This window comes from Staurois parvus, unplaced genomic scaffold (genome assembly GCF_062004578.1).
Source record: "Staurois parvus isolate SC_StPar_1 unplaced genomic scaffold, SC_StPar_1.0 ptg000160l, whole genome shotgun sequence".
Classification (NCBI taxonomy): domain Eukaryota; kingdom Metazoa; phylum Chordata; class Amphibia; order Anura; family Ranidae; genus Staurois; species Staurois parvus.
Window position 1 is genome coordinate 1,340,472 of NW_028317956.1, and position 19,268 is coordinate 1,359,739.

The window sequence follows — 19,268 nt, forward strand, 5'->3', positions numbered from 1 at the left end:
ACTGGTTGAGGGTACAGAGGTGGGAGAAGACGAGGTCCAGGGTGTTCCCTCCGATGTGGGTAAAGGATTGCGTGTGCTGTGTGAGCGCGAAGGAGGAGGTTAGGTGGAGGAATTGGGAAGTGGCCGGGTTGTTGTCGTTGATGGGGATATTGTTATCGTTGATGAAGTCCCCGAGGATGATGGTCGGTGGCTCAGAGGAGAGGAAGAAGGGGAGCCAGGCGGCGAATTTGTCCAGAAAGTGGGGTATGGACCCAGGAGGTCTGTAGATCACTGCAATCCTTAGGGGGGTGGGTGAGAAGAGTCGGATGCAGTGCGCCTCAAAGGAGGGGAAGGATAGAGAGGGTGGGTTAGGGAGGACCTGGAAGGTGCTCAGCGGTGAAAGGAGCAAGCCGACACCACCACCTCTGCGATCGCTCAGTCTTGGCGAATGGGTCCAGATGAGACCTCCATGGGTGAGTGCCTCAGGGGAGGTGGAGTCAGTGGCCTGTACCCAGGTTTCGGTGACTGCTAGGAGGTTTAGGGAGCGGGAGATGAAGAGGTCATGGATGGCGGTAAGCTTGTTGCAAACCGAACGGGCATTCAGGAGTGCAACCGAGAGAGGTTGAGGGGGTTGCGTCGGCTGGCGTGAGCAGTGGGGGCTCTAGGGGGGGGGTGAGGTAGTGAGGGGCCAGGGTTCGGGGAAATCCTCAGGAGGGCAAGTGGTTAAAGCAATTTTCTAATTGTTTATTAAACCAAGTAATAAAGGCAGTGTCCTGAAACATTTTCTTTTTTTTTTTCTTCCAATAAATCTTTTCTTTCTAGAAGTCCTACTTCCTCTCTGACTTTTCTTAATTCTTCCAACTCATACCCTTTTTCTATGAACCAATCTATAAGGATATCAGTTTGTTTTAAATAATCTTCTCTTAACAAGCAGTTCCAACTTATCCTCATAAATTGCGCCTTTGGAATGGCTTTCTTCCATTTTGCATCGTGGCAACATTGTACCAGTATATATCCATTTTTATCTTTGTTTTTAAAAAATGTTTTAATTCCCAACGTGTTTCTATGTTTAAATATGGTAAGATCTAGGAAGTCAATACTTTTTTTGAAGGGTGTTAACAGTAAACCTAATACCATATGAATTGGAATTCGAGTGTGTAATAAATTATTCTAAGCTTTCTTTGGTTCCTTGCCACAATACTAAGATATCATCTATATATCTTTGGTATACTTGAGAGTCAGGCCAACTTCTTCCATAAATCTCTTCGTCTTGCCATTTATTTAAAAATATTTTTGTCGCACTAGGGGCATATTTTGCCCCCATGGAAACTTCAATGATTTGATTATAATAGTGGCCATCATACCAAAGTTATTAGTCAGTGCCAAATTGAGCCCCTCCAAAATTAATTTCTTTTGTATCTTTTTTTAGATTAGTGTATTTCCTAAGGGCCCGCTTTGTTGAATTGATGGCATCCTGTTGTTGTATGTTGATGTACAATGATTCAACATCTATTGTGACCAATAAACTAGAATCATCCACCCCGACATTTTGAATTTTATTAATTACATCTTTACTGTCCCTTAAATAGGAAGGGTTCTTAGTTATCAAATATTGGAGATACAAATCTAAATATTCGCCCAACCTTGAAAAAAGGGAATCTATCCCACTCAAGATAGGTCTTTGTGGTGGTTTCTGAATGCTCTAATGAATTTTGGGTACAGGATTGGCATTTTTGGTGTATCTGGCATCAGGTACTTACTCTCTCTCTTGTCCAGAATTTTATTTTACTGTTTTTCTCTATGAAGCTTTTCAATTGATTTGTTTTAAATTTTGCTGGGATCTCCTTTTAAACTTTTGTAAGTACATTCATCACTGATTATTTTCAATATCTCAGCTTCATAATCTGATTTATTTAAAATAACCACTCCACTCCTATCTGCTAGACAGATCGCTATATTGGATCTTTTTTGATGGGCATACATTTGATATCCTCTTCTATCAATTTTTAAAAACCTCCAAATATTGCTGTGTGGAGGATTTTGAGTTAAATGCAGATGTATTACTTATTTAGTCCACTATATGAAAATCTACTAGGCTGTGCGTTATAGTAATTTTCTCCATTTTCTAAAAAAATCTTCTTAATCCCTAATTTTCTTATAAACATTTACAAGTCTATATAGGCTGAAAAGTTATTAAAATGTTTAGTAGGTGCATACTTAAGACCTTGATCTAATACTAACAATTCTTCCTTTGTCAACTGTATATCACTTAAGTTAAAAATCCCTTGCCCTAATTCTGTTTTTTTCTTTTATTTTTCCACCTCTGGTTCCTCTCTTCTGTGTTTTCCTTTTTCCTTGTGGGTTCTTTCCCATTGATGTGATTGGTTTGGGGGTATTGCTAGAGTTTGTATGGCTCTCACCATTCCTCCCCTCTCTGGAAAGTCCCTTGATAATTGGGATTCCTAACTTCTCCTCTACCCCTATTTCTTCCTTTCCGTGGTCATGAATAAGGTGGCGCATTACCATATTCCCTGGTTGAATATGATTGAGTGTGTTCATATTCTCTAGGTGAAAAAGGTTAAGTTTCTCCCAACACTCCAAACCTGTTGGATGTGCTAACTCCATACTTAGGAGTGTTAGACCATTCCTGTGTTGTCCTTCTGTTCCCTGCCAGCGGGGTATATGGTTGTATATTCCTTTGATAGATCTTATTCATACTTTCTTGTATTAGCTGTATATCTGCTTCTTCCATTAAGGAAGTGTTAGCAGAATTAGCTTTTCCTATCTCTTCTTGCCATTTAAAAATTTTGTTTTCGGTATAGTCTTTTTTGTCTCTAATGTATTTCTTAAGTTTCTTTGTTTTGGTATCATTCTCCAGTTTTAGAGCTGTTTCTTACAGCGGTTTGTCTCTCTTTATATTCTGCTGTATCCATATGAGGACTTAGTTTGTTTTTAATATCCTCTATTTTTTGCTCAATACTGATCATATTTTTATTTCTCCTCTGGACAATGATACCCAACAATTTTTGTTCACATTGAGTGAAACATTTTGTCCATTCTTCCATTAAATCTGGATCTATTAAACCATCATCGGGGCCTAGATCCCATCTTAAGCTTCTTGGAGTTAAATTTTCAGCCTGGTATTGCTATAGACAAAGTAGATAAGCACTGTAGAGGATCTCATATGGTAAGAGAGAGTGCAAAAACTGAAACTAAATGGATTTATGAACTCCAGACCTTATCACCAGAAGGGTTAAATATAGAATTTGACTTAAATTGCTTTTTAACAGGCTTTTAGTGGAAGACACTGTTATTATGTTAAATTATAATAAATTCACTTATCCCCTTTCTTTTGAATATCGGAGGACACAGTGTGTCCTTGTCTAACAAATAGGCTCTAGTAATATATTTTAATTTATTATATATACATTTTTTAGCTATATATGTGGATCCACTAATGGGATAGGTAGGTAATGCAATTATTCTTTACCATTAGGATTAATATAGCGTAGTAATTAGTTTATTCTCCACTAGGGGGCAGGGCACACAGGGTAGACATAGGGTATATTATGATTAATGTGAATTTACATCTAAGGTTGACTGTATATGATTGAGATGTCATGCTAATGGTATTAACTGATTGGTTATAGTATTTGGCAATATGTAACACTGAATGTACTCAGCAATATTGTGTTATTACATGATTAAAATGGACGTCCGGCTGGTGGGTATAAATACCACTAGCAATATAGCGGAATTTGCACTTTCTTAAGACGATCTGTGATGAAAATGTGTTGAGGTTTGATGACGCAACTTCCGCTGATGTCACTTCAGGTGTATGGAATGCACGCAGCTCCGAGGAGCGCTTAGTCTAGTGGCTTCCATTTACACCAAATAAGGCTGAGTACACCAGGTGCTGGTTAGAGGCACTTTATTTGTGAGTGTGTTTTTTATACTTATTTTAAACAAAATAAAATATATGATGGTTTTACACTATGGGATTCCCCTTCCTGTTCTTTTTGTGATACATCTACTCCGAGACTGCGGGACATTGAGACATTAATCAACTTCATTGGGAAATGCCCCACAAGCACTGTAGACCACTCTAGAAATAGATGATCAGCTACAGAGGGTGAGTTTTAGTCCATGTGGGGCACTCTGAGCATTGATGTATGGAGCACCATGAATAAGTGAAGTACTGTAATCAAGTTGGAACATGAACACGGGCACCTATTTCACATATGTGGGACTTTAATTAATGGAAAATCATGTAGTGAATTTTAAGATTGTGTAGCACTTATGCACATATGCAATGTTTGATTCACAAATGTGAGATTATAACCAATGTTAAAATATGTTGTGAATTTTTAAGATTGTATAGAGGTTATGCACATATGTAATGTTAAATTTAGATGTGTGGTCTAAACATATATATTTTTTAACAAATGAGATCTGCAAAATACTCGCCATGCCCCTTAGCAAATATCTTGGAGTGTCTACTTTCCAAAATGGGATAATTTGGGGTGGGGTTGGAGTGATGCTTCTACTATCCTGGGAAAACCCCCCAAATATTATATATTTTTTAAAGCAATTGCCCTAGGGCAGGGGTCTGCAACCTTTAAGACATAAAGAGCCACTTGGACCCGTTTCCGAGAGGGAAAAAAAGACTGGGAGCCGCAAAACCATTGCAACATTTAAAACAAATCCGACACTGCATATATTGCAAAAAGCGCTCTGGTCATGAAGGGGGTTTAAGGGCCCAGTAAGCAAAGGGTTAATCAGGGCCACAGTGTATCGTCATAATCACAATCATAGCCTTAGGTCAGTGGTGGGCAACCTTTTTTTTTCAACTGAGCCAATTCTCGCCAAAACCACGATTGAAATTTATTTTGAGAGCCACATTTTTAAAACTGAAAATACATCCCCCATATAGTAATTCATCCCCCATATAGTAATTCATCCCCCATAGTAATTCATCCCCCATAGTAATTAATCCCCCATATAGTAATTAATCCCCCATATAGTAATTAATCCCCCATAGTAATTCATCCCCCATATACTAATTCATCCCCCATATAGTAATTCATCCCCCCTATAGTAATTCATCCCCCATAGTAATTAATCCCCCATATAGTAATTAATCCCCCATATAGTAATTCATCCCCCATATAGTAATTCATCCCCCATATAGTAATTCATCCCCCCTATAGTAATTCATCCCCCATATAGTAATTCATCCCCCATATTAAGTCCCCCCCGTGTCAATTCACTTACCTTTGCTCCGCGCGTTCCTCTCGCCGTGTTCCCGCGCCGTTCCGGTGTAGCATGAAAATCTGTCTCCTATGAGGATCTGTCCCCCCTCGACGTATCTGCGCATGTGCCAGTTTCAGGCATTAGCAGCCGATCGGCGATCTCCGGCACATGCGCAGATACGTCGAGGGGGGCAGATCCTCATAGGAGACAGATTTTCATGCTACACCGGTCTTCAGGGCGGACTGTGAGAGGAGACTAGCGGGAGCCTAGCTCCGCGGGCCGGATTAAAAGGTCCGCCGGGCCGTAGTTTGCCCATTGCTGCCCTATTGCCTGTCACCTGGTGGGCAGTGTGCTCCGGAGCCGCAGCGGGTTGCCGACACCCGCCCTAGGGAATACAATGGTGGGTGTTGCAATTTATGCCACACTGTATTTGCTCAGCGATTTTTCAAATGCTAATTTTTTTGGGGAAAAAAACACACTTTTTTTTATCTTAATGCACAAACACACAATATATTACCCAATTGTTTGGTAAAATATAAAAGATGATGTTACGCTGAATAAATATCAAACTCAATGTGATTGGATGAAAAATAAAAACATAAGCAGCCAGCAAAGGTGAAAGATACTAAACTACAATAAAAATAATACAAAAAGTGCAGCGCTAAAAATTGTACATACAAAATAGTGACAATCCACCGTGATCAAATAAATGTCAACACAAATAAATGTCCGTGATGATGGATATGTTTCCAACCATCAGAGAAGGAGAAAAGACTCACTATTCCAACAGGACTGAAGAGAGAGTGACACTCCAGGATACTTCTGGTAACCACAGGTGAGCAAACCCTTACCGGAACCACTGGGCCTTCAATTTAATGAAAAGCCAAAAGCGCATAAAGGAATCAATCCCACAACATATCCGTGCTGTATGGCGGTACTCCAATCCTATGGCTCCGCTGGAACCTTCACTCACCAAGTGCAGTATATAAAATACCTAAAATCTAATAGTGCAGTATGTTCTAAAAATGTATTGATTAATAAAGTATTGCACTTATAGTAAGTTAACAAAAAGTTGTCAAAACAGCACAAAGCTGCAGCAATCCCAATGCATATCAAAATAGAGTTCCGGCCAACAGCATGGTGATGTCAGGAGGATCCCACAATCAATTGGTATAAATCTTCCATGAAAACCAACAGAGGAGCTAAACGCTAGTGCTGGCAGTGAATGGGGCTGATCTTGCTAACACTGCGATTTTGGGGACACTATACAAAGGAGGCACTAGTATAGTTCTACCAATAATAATATTAGTGTAGCGCTAATACATATTAAATAGAAAATATATAAATAACTTAATATGTGAAAATAATAATTTGAAAATTAATAAAATACACATGCAGATGGGCAAATCTAAAGTGATATGATCCAATAAGGATCTAATTAGTGGCACAAAAAGTTTAATGCAAAGCAACGTGAAATAACAAACTGGTGCTCAATCAAGACCTCAAAAAGTGAAAAAACAATATTAACATCAATAACCACCCTCCAAAAACATCCCTACCAGGGATTTTAAAAATAAAAAACAAACTGTTGCAAAACATCCCTGCATACCCTGAGGAAGTCACGTGACGATAGTTACGCAACGTGTAGGTACGCGATGACGTAGTTCCGGTACGCGGTCACATACTTCCGGCATGGACGCCATCTTGGCACACTTGAAACCCATGCAGGGGTACACCATAGCATGAGGTTTAAATGCCTGAATATTACTGGAAACAAGTGAGTGGGCAATTGGCATTGTTTTAATATATTTAAATAAAAAACCTATTACACTATGGAGGATCTTTTCTCTTCTATTATGATCCAGATGGGAGATTGTGCTGTGTAGCGGATACGTTTATCTGGAGTGGACCTGAGAAGCATAAGTGCCACCAGTGAGGGGGATTACTTATGGATACCATCCAGCAACCAGATACTGCCTGTGAAGGATCCTGGGGTGATCCTGAAAGCGTGCTGGCCCATAGTAAGAAGGTGAGGGGGCATTTTGGCCATTCAGGATTTCACCGTTGGTGTGAATGCACATTCACCTCATCACCTGCTTTGAATATATACATTATATTTTTTTCATTGGATCACGGCTTATAGTTAAGATTTTTTGTGTACGTTTACAAATTTTTTGATATATATTTTATTGAAGTTTTTTTTGATTGCTTGTTATATCTAAGCACTTGTCACTTTGTTCAGGAGATTTTCCCCTAATTTGGGGATTCACGGATGTTTTGCACCAGTTTGTGTGTTTTTTATTTTTAAAATTCCTGGTAGGGATATTTTTGGAGGGCGGTTATTGATATTAATATTGTTTTTTCACTTTTTGAGGTCCTGATTGAGGACCAGTTTGTTATTTCACGTTGCTTTGCACTAAACTTTTTGTGGCACTAATTAGATCCTTATTGGATCATATCACTTTAGATTTGCCCATCTGTGTGTTGGGGCACTATTCCTCCCACTGACACCAGTGTTGGGGCACTATTCCTCCCACTGATACCAGTGATGGGACACTATTCCTCCCACTGATACCAGTGATGGGACACTATTCCTCCCACTGACACCAATGATGGGGCACTATTCCCCCCACTGACACCAATGATGGGGCACTATTCCCCCCACTGACACCTATGATGGGGCACTATTCCCCCCACTGACACCAATGATGGGGCACTATTCCCCCCACTGACACCAATGATGGGGCACTATTCCCCCCACTGACACCAATGATGGGGCACTATTCCCCCCACTGACACCAATGATGGGGCACTATTCCTCCCACTGACACCAATGATGGGGCACTATTCCTCCCACTGACACCTATGATGGGGCACTATTCCTCCCACTGACACCAATGATGGGGCACTATTCCCCCCACTGACACCAATGATGGGGCACTATTCCTCCCACTGACACCAATGATGGAGCACTATTCCTCCCACTGACACCAATGATGGGGCACTATTCCTCCCACTGACACCAATGATGGGGCACTATTCCTCCCACTGACACCTATGATGGGGCACTATTCCTCCCACTGACACCAATGATGGGGCACTATTCCTCCCACTGACACCAATGATGGGGCACTATTCCTCCCACTGACACCAATGATGGGGCACTATTCCTACCACTGACACCAATGATGGGGCACTATTCCTACCACTGATACCAATGATGGGGTACTATTCCTCCCATTGACATCAGTGATGGGACACTATTCCTCCCACTGACACCAATGACGTGGCACTACTCCTCCCACTGCAAAATTACAGTTATGAAGTAGCAACGAAAATAATTTTATGGTTGGGGGTCACCACAACATGAGGAACTGTATTAAGGGGTCGCGGCATTAGAAAGGTTGAGAACCACTGTTTTAGCATATAAAAAAGCCATTTTAACATATATTTGTAAATGCATTTCAAAAATGTAGATTTGTATTTTTAAAGACATACAATATATTTAAAATGTATGTTTAAAACTATTTTTCAGATATTTTGTAATAAAAACGCATTTCAACATGCATCATTATATATATATATATATATATTGAAATATATTGAATATGGTCATTTCAATATATTTCTTATATTATTTTATATAATTATATATATAATTGTAGCATTTCAAATATATGGCAATATATTTGTTATACTTCACTGTCCACTCACAAGCACTGGAGGCTGGGAGATGGCCAGGCTGTGTTGTCTAAAACTGCCCATAGGTGGAGAAAAAAAATTGATGGAATCCCTCATAAATTCACTTTATAAAAAAAAAAAATAATCAAAAACCATTACAGTTTTGTTTATGGTTGTTTAGTAGATTCTCATTTTAACGTACACTTTGACAACAAGGAAAATTATACATTTAACCTGACTTAAGGACACATTCTACCTGTCCCTATCTTTCCCTCAATCATTTGCACAGGGTGCCATGCTAGCAATCTCCATATAGTTGCTAATATCCTCCTCACCCAACACTGAAGCCAACCATAAATGGATTGAATATCATCCGGGTGAGCAGGGACCTGCCAAGATTTTATCCATCTATGGGCAGGCTGGTTGTACTGAAGTCAATCCATCAATCAACTTCAGTAAAACCAGCCTTTAGGATTTCTTTCATGAGATCACTGTGGACGGCCAAAGCCATCAGCAGCGATCATTGTGTTCTGCCAATCTGATCACTGAATCATGTGATATAAGGCTGCACCCCCCTCTCAATGTACCATGGTATACCTGTTGATTCTGTCCATCATGGATTCAATAAACTCGATAAAATATTCTCTTCTCCTAGATTTACAGTTTTACTTTTTGTGGTTTAACTTAAAAATATCCACTTTGCAGTTCTACGACATAGCAAAATAATACCATTTATTAGCCACCATATACAAATTATAAAACTTTATTTAAACTGTACAAAGTTATAGTAAACAGTTTTTCAGTTGGTAAAGTCCCTTACATGTTTCTGAATGTATGTTCATCTTCTTAACTGGGAGCCTTGTCCATATTTAAATCTAAAGGATCACAGAAAGTGTGGTTTTATAAACTGGACATGAGTAAACAAATAAAATGTAAACAATCTCAGATGTCAAATTATAGCCGATATTTAAAGCTCAACTCCCACATTTTAGGCAAGAAATACATCACCTTGAGCCACCATCCCGCTGGCCTTAGCCTCCTGGGTCATGACACATATCCCAGGAGTCTCCAGAACTGGTCTTGCAGCGAACTTGTACATTTGCAGTGAGGAGTCGGCTGTGAGACATCAGAAAGTCACAGCCAGCTCCCACATCCAAGATGACAGGGTTGTGGATCCGAAGCCCAGCAAAGAACTGGCTCTAGGAAAAACATTGCTGGACTCCATGGACTGGCACGCATCTATTTGTTGTAAAAGTTATTAGGATTTTGAGCTTTACTCACTTTTTTAAACTATTATTTTGAACACAACTGTATGAGTGTTTCCAGTCTGGCTGTGTTGCATATCAGATGTGAATAAATCACAAGATTAAAAGTTCCTCTTTACAATAAAAGTATCATGGTTTTGGTTCAATTTTATTTTAGTGGGGCTTTTTAAAGCAAATTCCTGTAAATAAAAAGCCATAAATAAGTCAATAAAAAGTAATTTTAAAAACAACTTTTGCTGCAATACATATCTTCAAACTAAAGCTGCCCCTCTCACTAGATGTTATTATTATTATTATACAGGATTTATATAGCACCAACAGTTTGCTCAGCACTTTACAATATAAAGGGAGACAATACAGCAATGATTTAGCACAATACAAGAGGGTTAGGATGTCACCAGTTTTCCAAGTTGAATGACAGCCAGCTATTATTCAGCCTGCATCCTACGAACCTAGGTTGCGTTTTAGGTTTATATGTTTTTAAACTGTTGTACAGTATTCATTTTTTTTTTACTATATGTATAAAACAGTTGTTTTATTCATGAACATTTAATACATGACAGAGGAATACCAAGTCACTAAGGGTTATCTAAAAAGATAGAGCAATAATCACTTCCTTTCGGGTAGACCGATTTTTTAATGAAACGTCAAACTCAACCATCCAAGCTTGACCAATGTAAGTTTGCAATTAAAGTCATACCTGGAGTTCAGACCTGAGCAAAAGTTGTTTTTTTTTTCTGCACAGTAGTTAACAGATACAGATAAATATGTAAAAACCAGTCTAAGGCTGCATTCACTCAAGAACTTAGGTGTACACCAGTGTGAGAGCCATGTTTTGCCTGCACTTGATGCACAGGTGTTCCAAGGATCCGCATGCAGGCAGTTCCATTCATGTCAATTGGCATGTATTGGCTGCACAGACACAGACGCTGCTCCCAATATGACATCCATGTGGGTCGCATGTCCCTAAATGAAGACAATGTGAGTTCAGGTACACACACCTGCACCCGCACAGATGTCAAATTGGAAGCAGAAAGACAGTGCATGCCAACTGACATAAATGGGACTGCCTGCAATCAGCTATGTATGTTTAAGTACTGAGGCCGAAAGTTTCACCTGCTGTTCTCCCAAAAAATACAAAATAATAATGTCACTTCATACTGTATTTACCTGACAAAATATTTTTCAAAATGTTATTTTTAGCTGTTTGATTCCCCTAAGTGGTGCAATTAGGGAATTATTTAGGAGAACTAAACATCCCGGGCGTATAATGACTACTGTGGTGGCTCCATTATTGTAGCAGCTGTGCATTTGTACAGCTTGGATGGACAGAGATGTAAAATGTGGACTTGGAGCTGAAATCTGCAGACACAATACAACAGAGCAGGCATTGTGTCCTCCAGGCAGCTTCTTTCACTGTTCTCTTCCTTACTGTCACTAATAAGTAAGAAGATAAAATGAGAGCGTTCTCTGAAATGTTGCCAGATTCATAGGAAATTACCATAAGTAGTTTTCCCTTCCTTTGTCACTGAAACGAATTTAATTTTGTGAAGGACCAAACACAAGGGGGAATTCTGTGCTTTGCGTGTCATAGAGTTACATTTTGTACTAGCTTTCTCTTTTCGAAATGGAACTTTTAGGGATTCTGTCACAAATAGCTGTGTATTTTCATTATCAAACCTGTGCTAGAAGTAAAAAAAGAAAGTTGAAGAGCCATGGGAGCAACAAGCGAAACAAGAAGTTCTTCTTTCAGATACCTAGTGTGGCTAAAAATAATGAATGATGGAATGTGATTGGTTGCACTTTCCTTCAGTTTTCATAAAATCAGGCACGGATACCATGTTGTTAGCCCTGTTGCCTTGCAGTGCAGTCCTAGGTTTGAATCTCGCCAGGGACCCTAGTGGAATGGAGCTTTATGTTCTCTCCGTGTGTGCCGTTTTTTTTTTTCCACAACCCAACAATAAACTGGTAGGTTAACTGGCTTTTGACCTAACTGGCCCTAGAAGGGTGCATGTTTCTAATTGTATGACTGTGGCAGTGGCAGTAGACTGGAAGATGTTTAGGCAGTGACTGAGTTGGTGGAGAAGAATTATGTTTACACTAAGCATGCAGCTCCTTTATACAGAAGTAACTCAAAGAGCACATAATTCAATACCAAGGGGAACGTAAAAAACAAATGCTACACCCAAAAGTCCCACAAAAAATTTGTTCCAATAAACTGAATAAAAATCCAAAAGTGTGGACAAAGCACTTTGGGAGCCCAAAACTGCTCCTTTTATAAGAGCTTAAGGTGTTTGGTTGCTTAAACCAGTTGCTATGAAGCATGTACCATCACTTATTCACTACCTATTTGGTACGAAAACCACGCATAGAGTCCACTTTTGATTTGACGCAAACTTTGTAAGCGCTGATAAAGGGGGCACTTGTGAGCTCCTGAAACGCATGAGTATACATATGAATTTTGTATTGGTCTGTTTAACATAAAAAATATTTGTTACACAATAATGTGGGTGTGAAGCTTGATTTCTTTTTTAAGGTTTTTTTTTTGCGGTCTGTGTCCCCACTGGAGAGATTAAACTTATTTATCCTAATAACCATTGTCATTGGGACTATCCGTGATGTACAAAGTAAAATTTTAAGATGTTTCTGGAACAAGAATAAAAATCTTCAAAAATAAAAAATATTTTTTTTAAAATGTTTTTTGCTTTAAAGCCCAACTCCAGGAAACTGGCTGCCTTCACACTGCAAGGGTTAATTACTAATTTAGTCTAGGAGAGACTAAAAGTGCTTTTACTTACCTGACCCTCAACTCCCCTAGAAGATGACACTCTCCCATGTGATGGGGAAATCTCCCTCGGCGTCAAGACATCCTGTGTAAGGCTATGGACTCTGTATTGGTCTTGCTAATGTCAGGACCTTAGACAGCTGGAGCATTGAGGAGAAAATGCTACTGGGAGCAGCATAGCAGTGCGGAGGAACAGAGGATCGGATAAATGAATTTACTTTAACAAGTGCACTAGACCTAAATGAGCAATTAACCTTCGCAGTGCAAATGCAGCCCCACTGAAAGGGATAATGTTCCAAGAGTTGGGTTTTAAGCCAAACTCTAAATAAAAAACAGCCCTACTGGATATATTCAAATACCTTTATTTCATAACCCTATCCCATTATGTTCTAGAAATATCCCACACACCTTGTTCCTACAGGCTGGTGACATGTTTAAGAATGAAAGAACTGTGCAAAGCACGTAACAAACCCACCACATCTGTTACCCTAAGTGGTGACCTACTAACTAGCGCAGGCAGGGGTAGAGCAGTATTCAGAAGATGGAAGGATGTTCTAAACTCAGTTACTGTAGCACAGTAGCTAAATGGTTAGCACTTCCGCCTGGCAGTACTAGGGTCGTTGGTTCGAATCCCAGCCATGGCACCACCTGCCTGGAGTTTGCATGTTCTCCCTGTGCCTGCGTCGGTTTCCTCCCACACTCCAAAGACATGCTAGTAGGTAAATTGGTTCCTGTCTAAATTGGCCCTAGTATGTGAATGTAAGTTAGGGACCTTAGATTGTACTCCCCTTGAGGGTTAGGGACTGAAGTGAATGTACAATATATATATATGTAAAAGCGCTGCATAAATTGACGGCACTATATAAGTACCTGAACTAAATAAATGAAAATAAATACTGTACTTTATACAACATCACCCACCTGTCTCTGTGTATTTGACCTCTTTTAAAAACAATCCATCAGGTGGAGCTACTGTACATCTTGAGAAGACCATTTTTTCACCAGTCTCCAAATGAAATCTAATTTGTTGTGGTGTTAGAATGCCAAGTCCCACTGCAACTAAAGCACTAGTCATTCTTCGCACCTGAAAAAAGAAATCAGCTTTCTGCCTATTAACAAAGAAATGCAATAAATAAATTTGCAACAAAAAAGCGTGATTTGTGTCAGAGCTCAAGAACACAAATGCAATATACTGCAGCTCACCAGTACTTAGATGTTGTGGCTACATTAGTTTTCTTTTTTCAGTCATTTTTACTCTTATTTTTTGCCCATGATCTTGCCAGTAACACATTTCCTGTCCTGGAGTGAGAACACTCACTCACAGTACTATATCTATGGGAGGAGCAACATGTCACCTTAGGACAGGACAACTACAGGACAGTGGATACCTTCCCCGCTCCTCTTCCTCAAAACATAGCGGAAAGGCGTTCTCTATTCCACAGACTTTCCAGAGACAGGAATAATTTTTCCCTCAATTAAAACATATTGTGCTTTAGAGGTCTGAAGTGAAACTAGACAAAAGAAACTGAGGCAGAAGGAGGCTTCCATCTTCCCCAAGACACTTATGCAGAAGTGGAGAGTGAGACAGCTTTTGGATTGAAGAGCTGGAAACTGAGATTGGAGATCCTGTTTCTCTTGAGATTTGTCCAGGACCAGACCCAGATACTCCAAGTGATAATTGGTTTCAGCTATGATTTCTCAAGGTTCAGGATCCACCTAAACCTCAGTAACATATGACAATCAGAGATACGATGTCCTTCAGCTCTTGCTCACCATTCCCTTAATAATAGGTTGTCCAAGTACTGAACGATGGGGATACCCTGAGAGTGCAACAAAGCCAACACTGGATCCAGCACTTGGGTTAGTACCCAGGGCCATGAACTGGTAGTGCAGTGGCCCTACAGCAATACTCTGAAAGTGCTTGTGAACTGGAAAGGCACATACAAATGTAAATATTCAAAGCCTTGAGCCCCAATATGGTGCAAATGCCTACTTTCATTATTGGAAAAGTGATTACCGGTAAATAAAAACCTCAAACTGTTCTGCAGAGATCAGAGCTATAGCACCTGCTAGCAGTAGAGGACAGTGTGACTTCAAGCTGCAGACGTTGGCACTATCAGTAGGCACAAGCAGCCCACACCTGTTAGCAGAGTGGGCTTGGGGTATCCTTACCATGGCTAGAATTAGACATAATGTACAGCTCAGGGGAAAAGGCAAGGCGCCATGTACTTACAAAACCTGGACAGCTGTAAAAGTTGTGTGAGGCTCTGCGACTGGTGGGTCAGATAGCCGGAAATGACCAAACACACTGTAGACGGGCAGCAAAAATGGATTGAAGATCAAAATTCCACCTGGCTTATTACAGGAACAGTTGCATAGAGATGCTGTATGCCAGTTAAAGAAAGCATGCGAGTGACACTCTACCAAACATAACAACATCAGCGCTCTGTCCCACTGTGTTAAACCCTTCAACGGCAAAGCTGGAGGAAACTGGGGAATAATAGCACTCAGTAACTAAAAAACAAAGGAGCTCCTGGTGCTCGACCTGGCCCACTCACCGAGTCCAAGGAAACCAGGCAAGTGCAGAGGCAATACCATTGTCCCTGGACCTGGAAAGTGCTGTGTTGCTAACTTAACCAGAATGCAAAGTGGAAAGCATTGCACACAGCACCCAGTGACTAAATATCACTTCCAGGCTCAGCCCACAACCTCCAGTGCAGTTGGGTCTGGATGCTGTATGGTTCATTTACCAGGATGCGGATGACCACATTGGATACCTGCAAATCAGGGGGAATTCTCCAGCAGTGGTGTTCAAAATAGCTTTGACTGAAGAAAATAAAGGAAGGATTTCTAGGGGAAAAAAAATCACAGGTTTGTCTTGAACACAGCAGAGCTGAAGGAAAGATGTCCACCCTCCTAAGACAATATAAAAAAACCAAGGCAGGGTGTGGTAGAAGGAGGGGGTTATCCTGGGACTGTCTGTTTGCCAGTGTTCAATCCTTCTTTAGGTGGCAGCTTAACCCAAAGGTCTAAGGCTTCCAGTGTCCCTCAATGCACAAAAGAGAAACATACATTTAACATCATTTCTAATGATTACATAAGTAGATTTTTTCATAACTGCCCGAATTCACCTAAAGCTTTTTTTTATGCTGTAACTCTGCCCATATCAGATTTTTCAGGTTTGGGTGAATAATGGTAAATTTAAACACACCATGCCTTGTTGTAATGTATCTGTTGAGAATCTAGTAAGGATATATCTCCACCAGAATTACAAGGCTTGGCAAGTGGATGTGGCTTTTAAAAAGCCGAACAGTGCTATCATACTCCCTTGTAGGACTTTCTATAATTAAGGCTAACCAAATAACTAATCAGCTGTGATAATTCATTCACTGTCTTGTTGGAAAGGCATGGGGGATACCCACTGCTTTGGGGAAGTCTCACCAACAGAGTTTAACAGACGCAAGACGTTGCTATGTTGTTCAACACAACTGTGTACATCTAAAACTATAATTTGTGTGGGTGGGAGATAAACACTCCCCACCCACCACCACCACCACCACACACACACACACACACACACACGCACACACACACACAGATACTCACCTAGCATTGTTCCCCTGCCACTCCCCCCTCCGTTGAAGTCACCAATAAGCTGGAGACAGATGCTAGAGGAAGTGGTGACATCATACAACAGTGCTCAGGCCTAGCGATGGGCTTTTAGACCTAAACATGGGAGAAGGTCATATGATCCACCACACCTGGAAGTCTATTCTTGAAATCTTCTCTGTGCATTGCCCATCCCTGATGTGACAGCACTGGCTATTTTATGTGCTAGCACAGAATGCTGCATTATGAGAGAGCAGGAAGGTGTGCATGTGTGCCCTATATACAAAAGTGGTGAGATTTCCAGCAAGGAGCAGCCAGGAGCACTGAGTGTAGGGACCAGAGGCTGCTTACTGAGTGTTCAAGTTTACGAAAAATCCAAGAACACAATTGTAATACATAACAGCTCAACAGTCCTTAGTTGTGGTGGCCACATCAGTTTTATATTTTACTCTATTTTCATCTTGTGATGCTGCCATTAACACACTTCCTGTCCTAGGGTGACAATGCTCACTCACCATACTGTGTCTATGGAGGAGCAGCATTGTCACCCTAGGACAGAAAGCTTGTTATGACTGCAAAGCTCCATCCCCTTTGCTTTTTGCACTTATCAAACGGATACAACAAAACACTTTCAATGGTAAATTCAACAGAAGTAAAGGAAGCAAATAAAAGGTTTAATGTCATGTTCTGGATATTCTTTAAAGTGACCCCATAACTGAACCATTCACTTCAAAAATAATTCTCCCATAAAATCCATCCCCTTTGCTTTTTGCACTTATCAAACGGATACAACAAAACACTTTCAATGGTAAATTCAACAGAAGTAAAGGAAGCAAATAAAAGGTTTAATGTCATGTTCTGGATATTCTTTAAAGTGACCCCATAACTGAACCATTCACTTCAAAAATAATTCTCCCATAAAATTGTATGTACAGTTAATGTATTTTATGCATAATATTTATCTGTAAAAGTCTACCTTGTGTCCATATCCAAAAGACCCAAGCCTGCTGCCGGGTGCTGCCATCTTGCATTTGATGTCAGCAGCACCAGAAGACTTAAAGCTATCACTCAAGTACTCCCCTCACTCCTCTAGCTACTTAAAAGGTGATGTTGGGAGGTGAAGGAAGGGGCAGAGGATTTGGACCAGAACAGAGAGTAATCAGACACTCGCAAAAAAAAAAAGACAGAACTATGACATACAGCACAAGGAAGGAGTGGTTACACTAGGAAACAGAATCATCCCAAAGTAGTCACATGTTCTAGCAAGTTCATAGGCGCTTAAAAAGTGAATAAAATAACATTTTTATGGAAAAGAAAAACAATGCAGGTAATCATTTAAAATACTTGATTTGGATGTATTTCCTGGAACTGTTTGTGACAGGTTCCCTTTACCTATGAAGGTTGCATATGTTCTGGGGGCATGAGCAGAATGAACAGTCATCCAGTGAATGAAAGATCCCTGTCTTACAGATAACCATTGGAGAGATACAGTACTGAATGGAAAGCTCTGTGGTCAAGCCTGTTTCCTGCAGGGTAGAGCCAGACCACATTACATTCTGTAGCATTTTGCATTTATTACACTGGCCAAAGGACAAGTCAATTCTATTTTTAGAAATGAGACGCTGTAATGGCAGGTTTTCCTTCTTATACCAAGTAAATAAATCATAATTAATGCCCATAAGAACAGCTGAGCATTTCTAAAAATGCAAAAATAAGAAGATATAAACCTGGTTTCATCTGATATTGTACATCTCATGCAAAACGGAAAAAGTAACTGTACCTGGCGATAGGCAAAGGATTTACTTTTGAAGGTAAAATTCCAAAACTGAACATCACTGCAAAGTAAAAGAGTCAGAGATAAATATGCATATCACCAAGGTTAACATGGCCCACATACAATAGGTTCCTGATTGTATTACAAATGTGCAGTTACAAAACCTCCCCAGAACTGAAAATGCATGAATATATATATATATATATATATATATATATATACACACACATACACAGTTGTGTTCAAAATAATAGCAGTGTGTTGAAAAAAGTGAATAAAGCTCAAAATCCTAATAGCTTTTATTTCCATACACGCAAATGCATTGGAAACACTACACATTCTATTCCAAATCAAAACATTAAGACAAATATATCAAATTTGTGTTGTTCCTCTAAAAAATTTGAAGAAAAGTGAATATTAGACTGTTCAAAAAAATAGCAGTGTTTGTATTCTTCTTTACAAACTCAAACATTCACTATATAAACTGAAAATTTTTTGAAGATTTTGCTTTCCTTTGAATCACTTAATGAATATTTAGTTGTATAAGCACTGTTTCTTTCTGAGAACTGCTGTACATCTGTGTTGCATGGAGTCAACCAACTTCTGGCACCTGTGAACAGGTATTCCAGCCCAGGATGATTGGACTACATTCCACAGTTCTTCTCTATTTCTTGGTTTTGCCTCAGAAACTGCATTTTTGATGTCACCCCACAAGTTTTCTATTGGATTAAGATCCGGGGATTGGGCTGGCCACTCCATACGTCAATCTTGTTGGTCTGGAACCAAGATGTTGCACGTTTACCGGTGTGTTTGGGGTCGTTGTCTTGTTGGAACACCCATTTCAAGGGCATTTCCTCTTCAGCATAACCTCTTCCAAGTATTCTGATGTATTCAAACTGATCCATGATCCCTGGTATGCGAT

General features: G+C 39.9%; 1 protein-coding gene across 4 annotated transcripts in view; it reads right to left on the minus strand.

Annotated features, from left to right (window-relative positions):
- Window positions 1-9,660: 9,660 nt before the first annotated feature.
- Window positions 9,661-19,268, minus strand: part of PUSL1 (pseudouridine synthase like 1) — a 118,241-nt gene continuing 108,633 nt past the window's right edge. For all 4 annotated transcript variants that reach the window (XM_089675957.1, XM_089675956.1, XM_089675955.1 and 1 more), the window contains 3 exons: window positions 18,353-18,407; window positions 13,885-14,047; window positions 9,661-9,788 (listed from right to left, as the gene is read on the minus strand). In XM_089675957.1, the coding sequence (XP_089532083.1) occupies window positions 9,760-9,788; window positions 13,885-14,047; window positions 18,353-18,407 (247 nt within the window). In that variant the 3' untranslated portion in view covers window positions 9,661-9,759. The remainder of the gene's footprint in view (window positions 9,789-13,884; window positions 14,048-18,352; window positions 18,408-19,268) is intronic.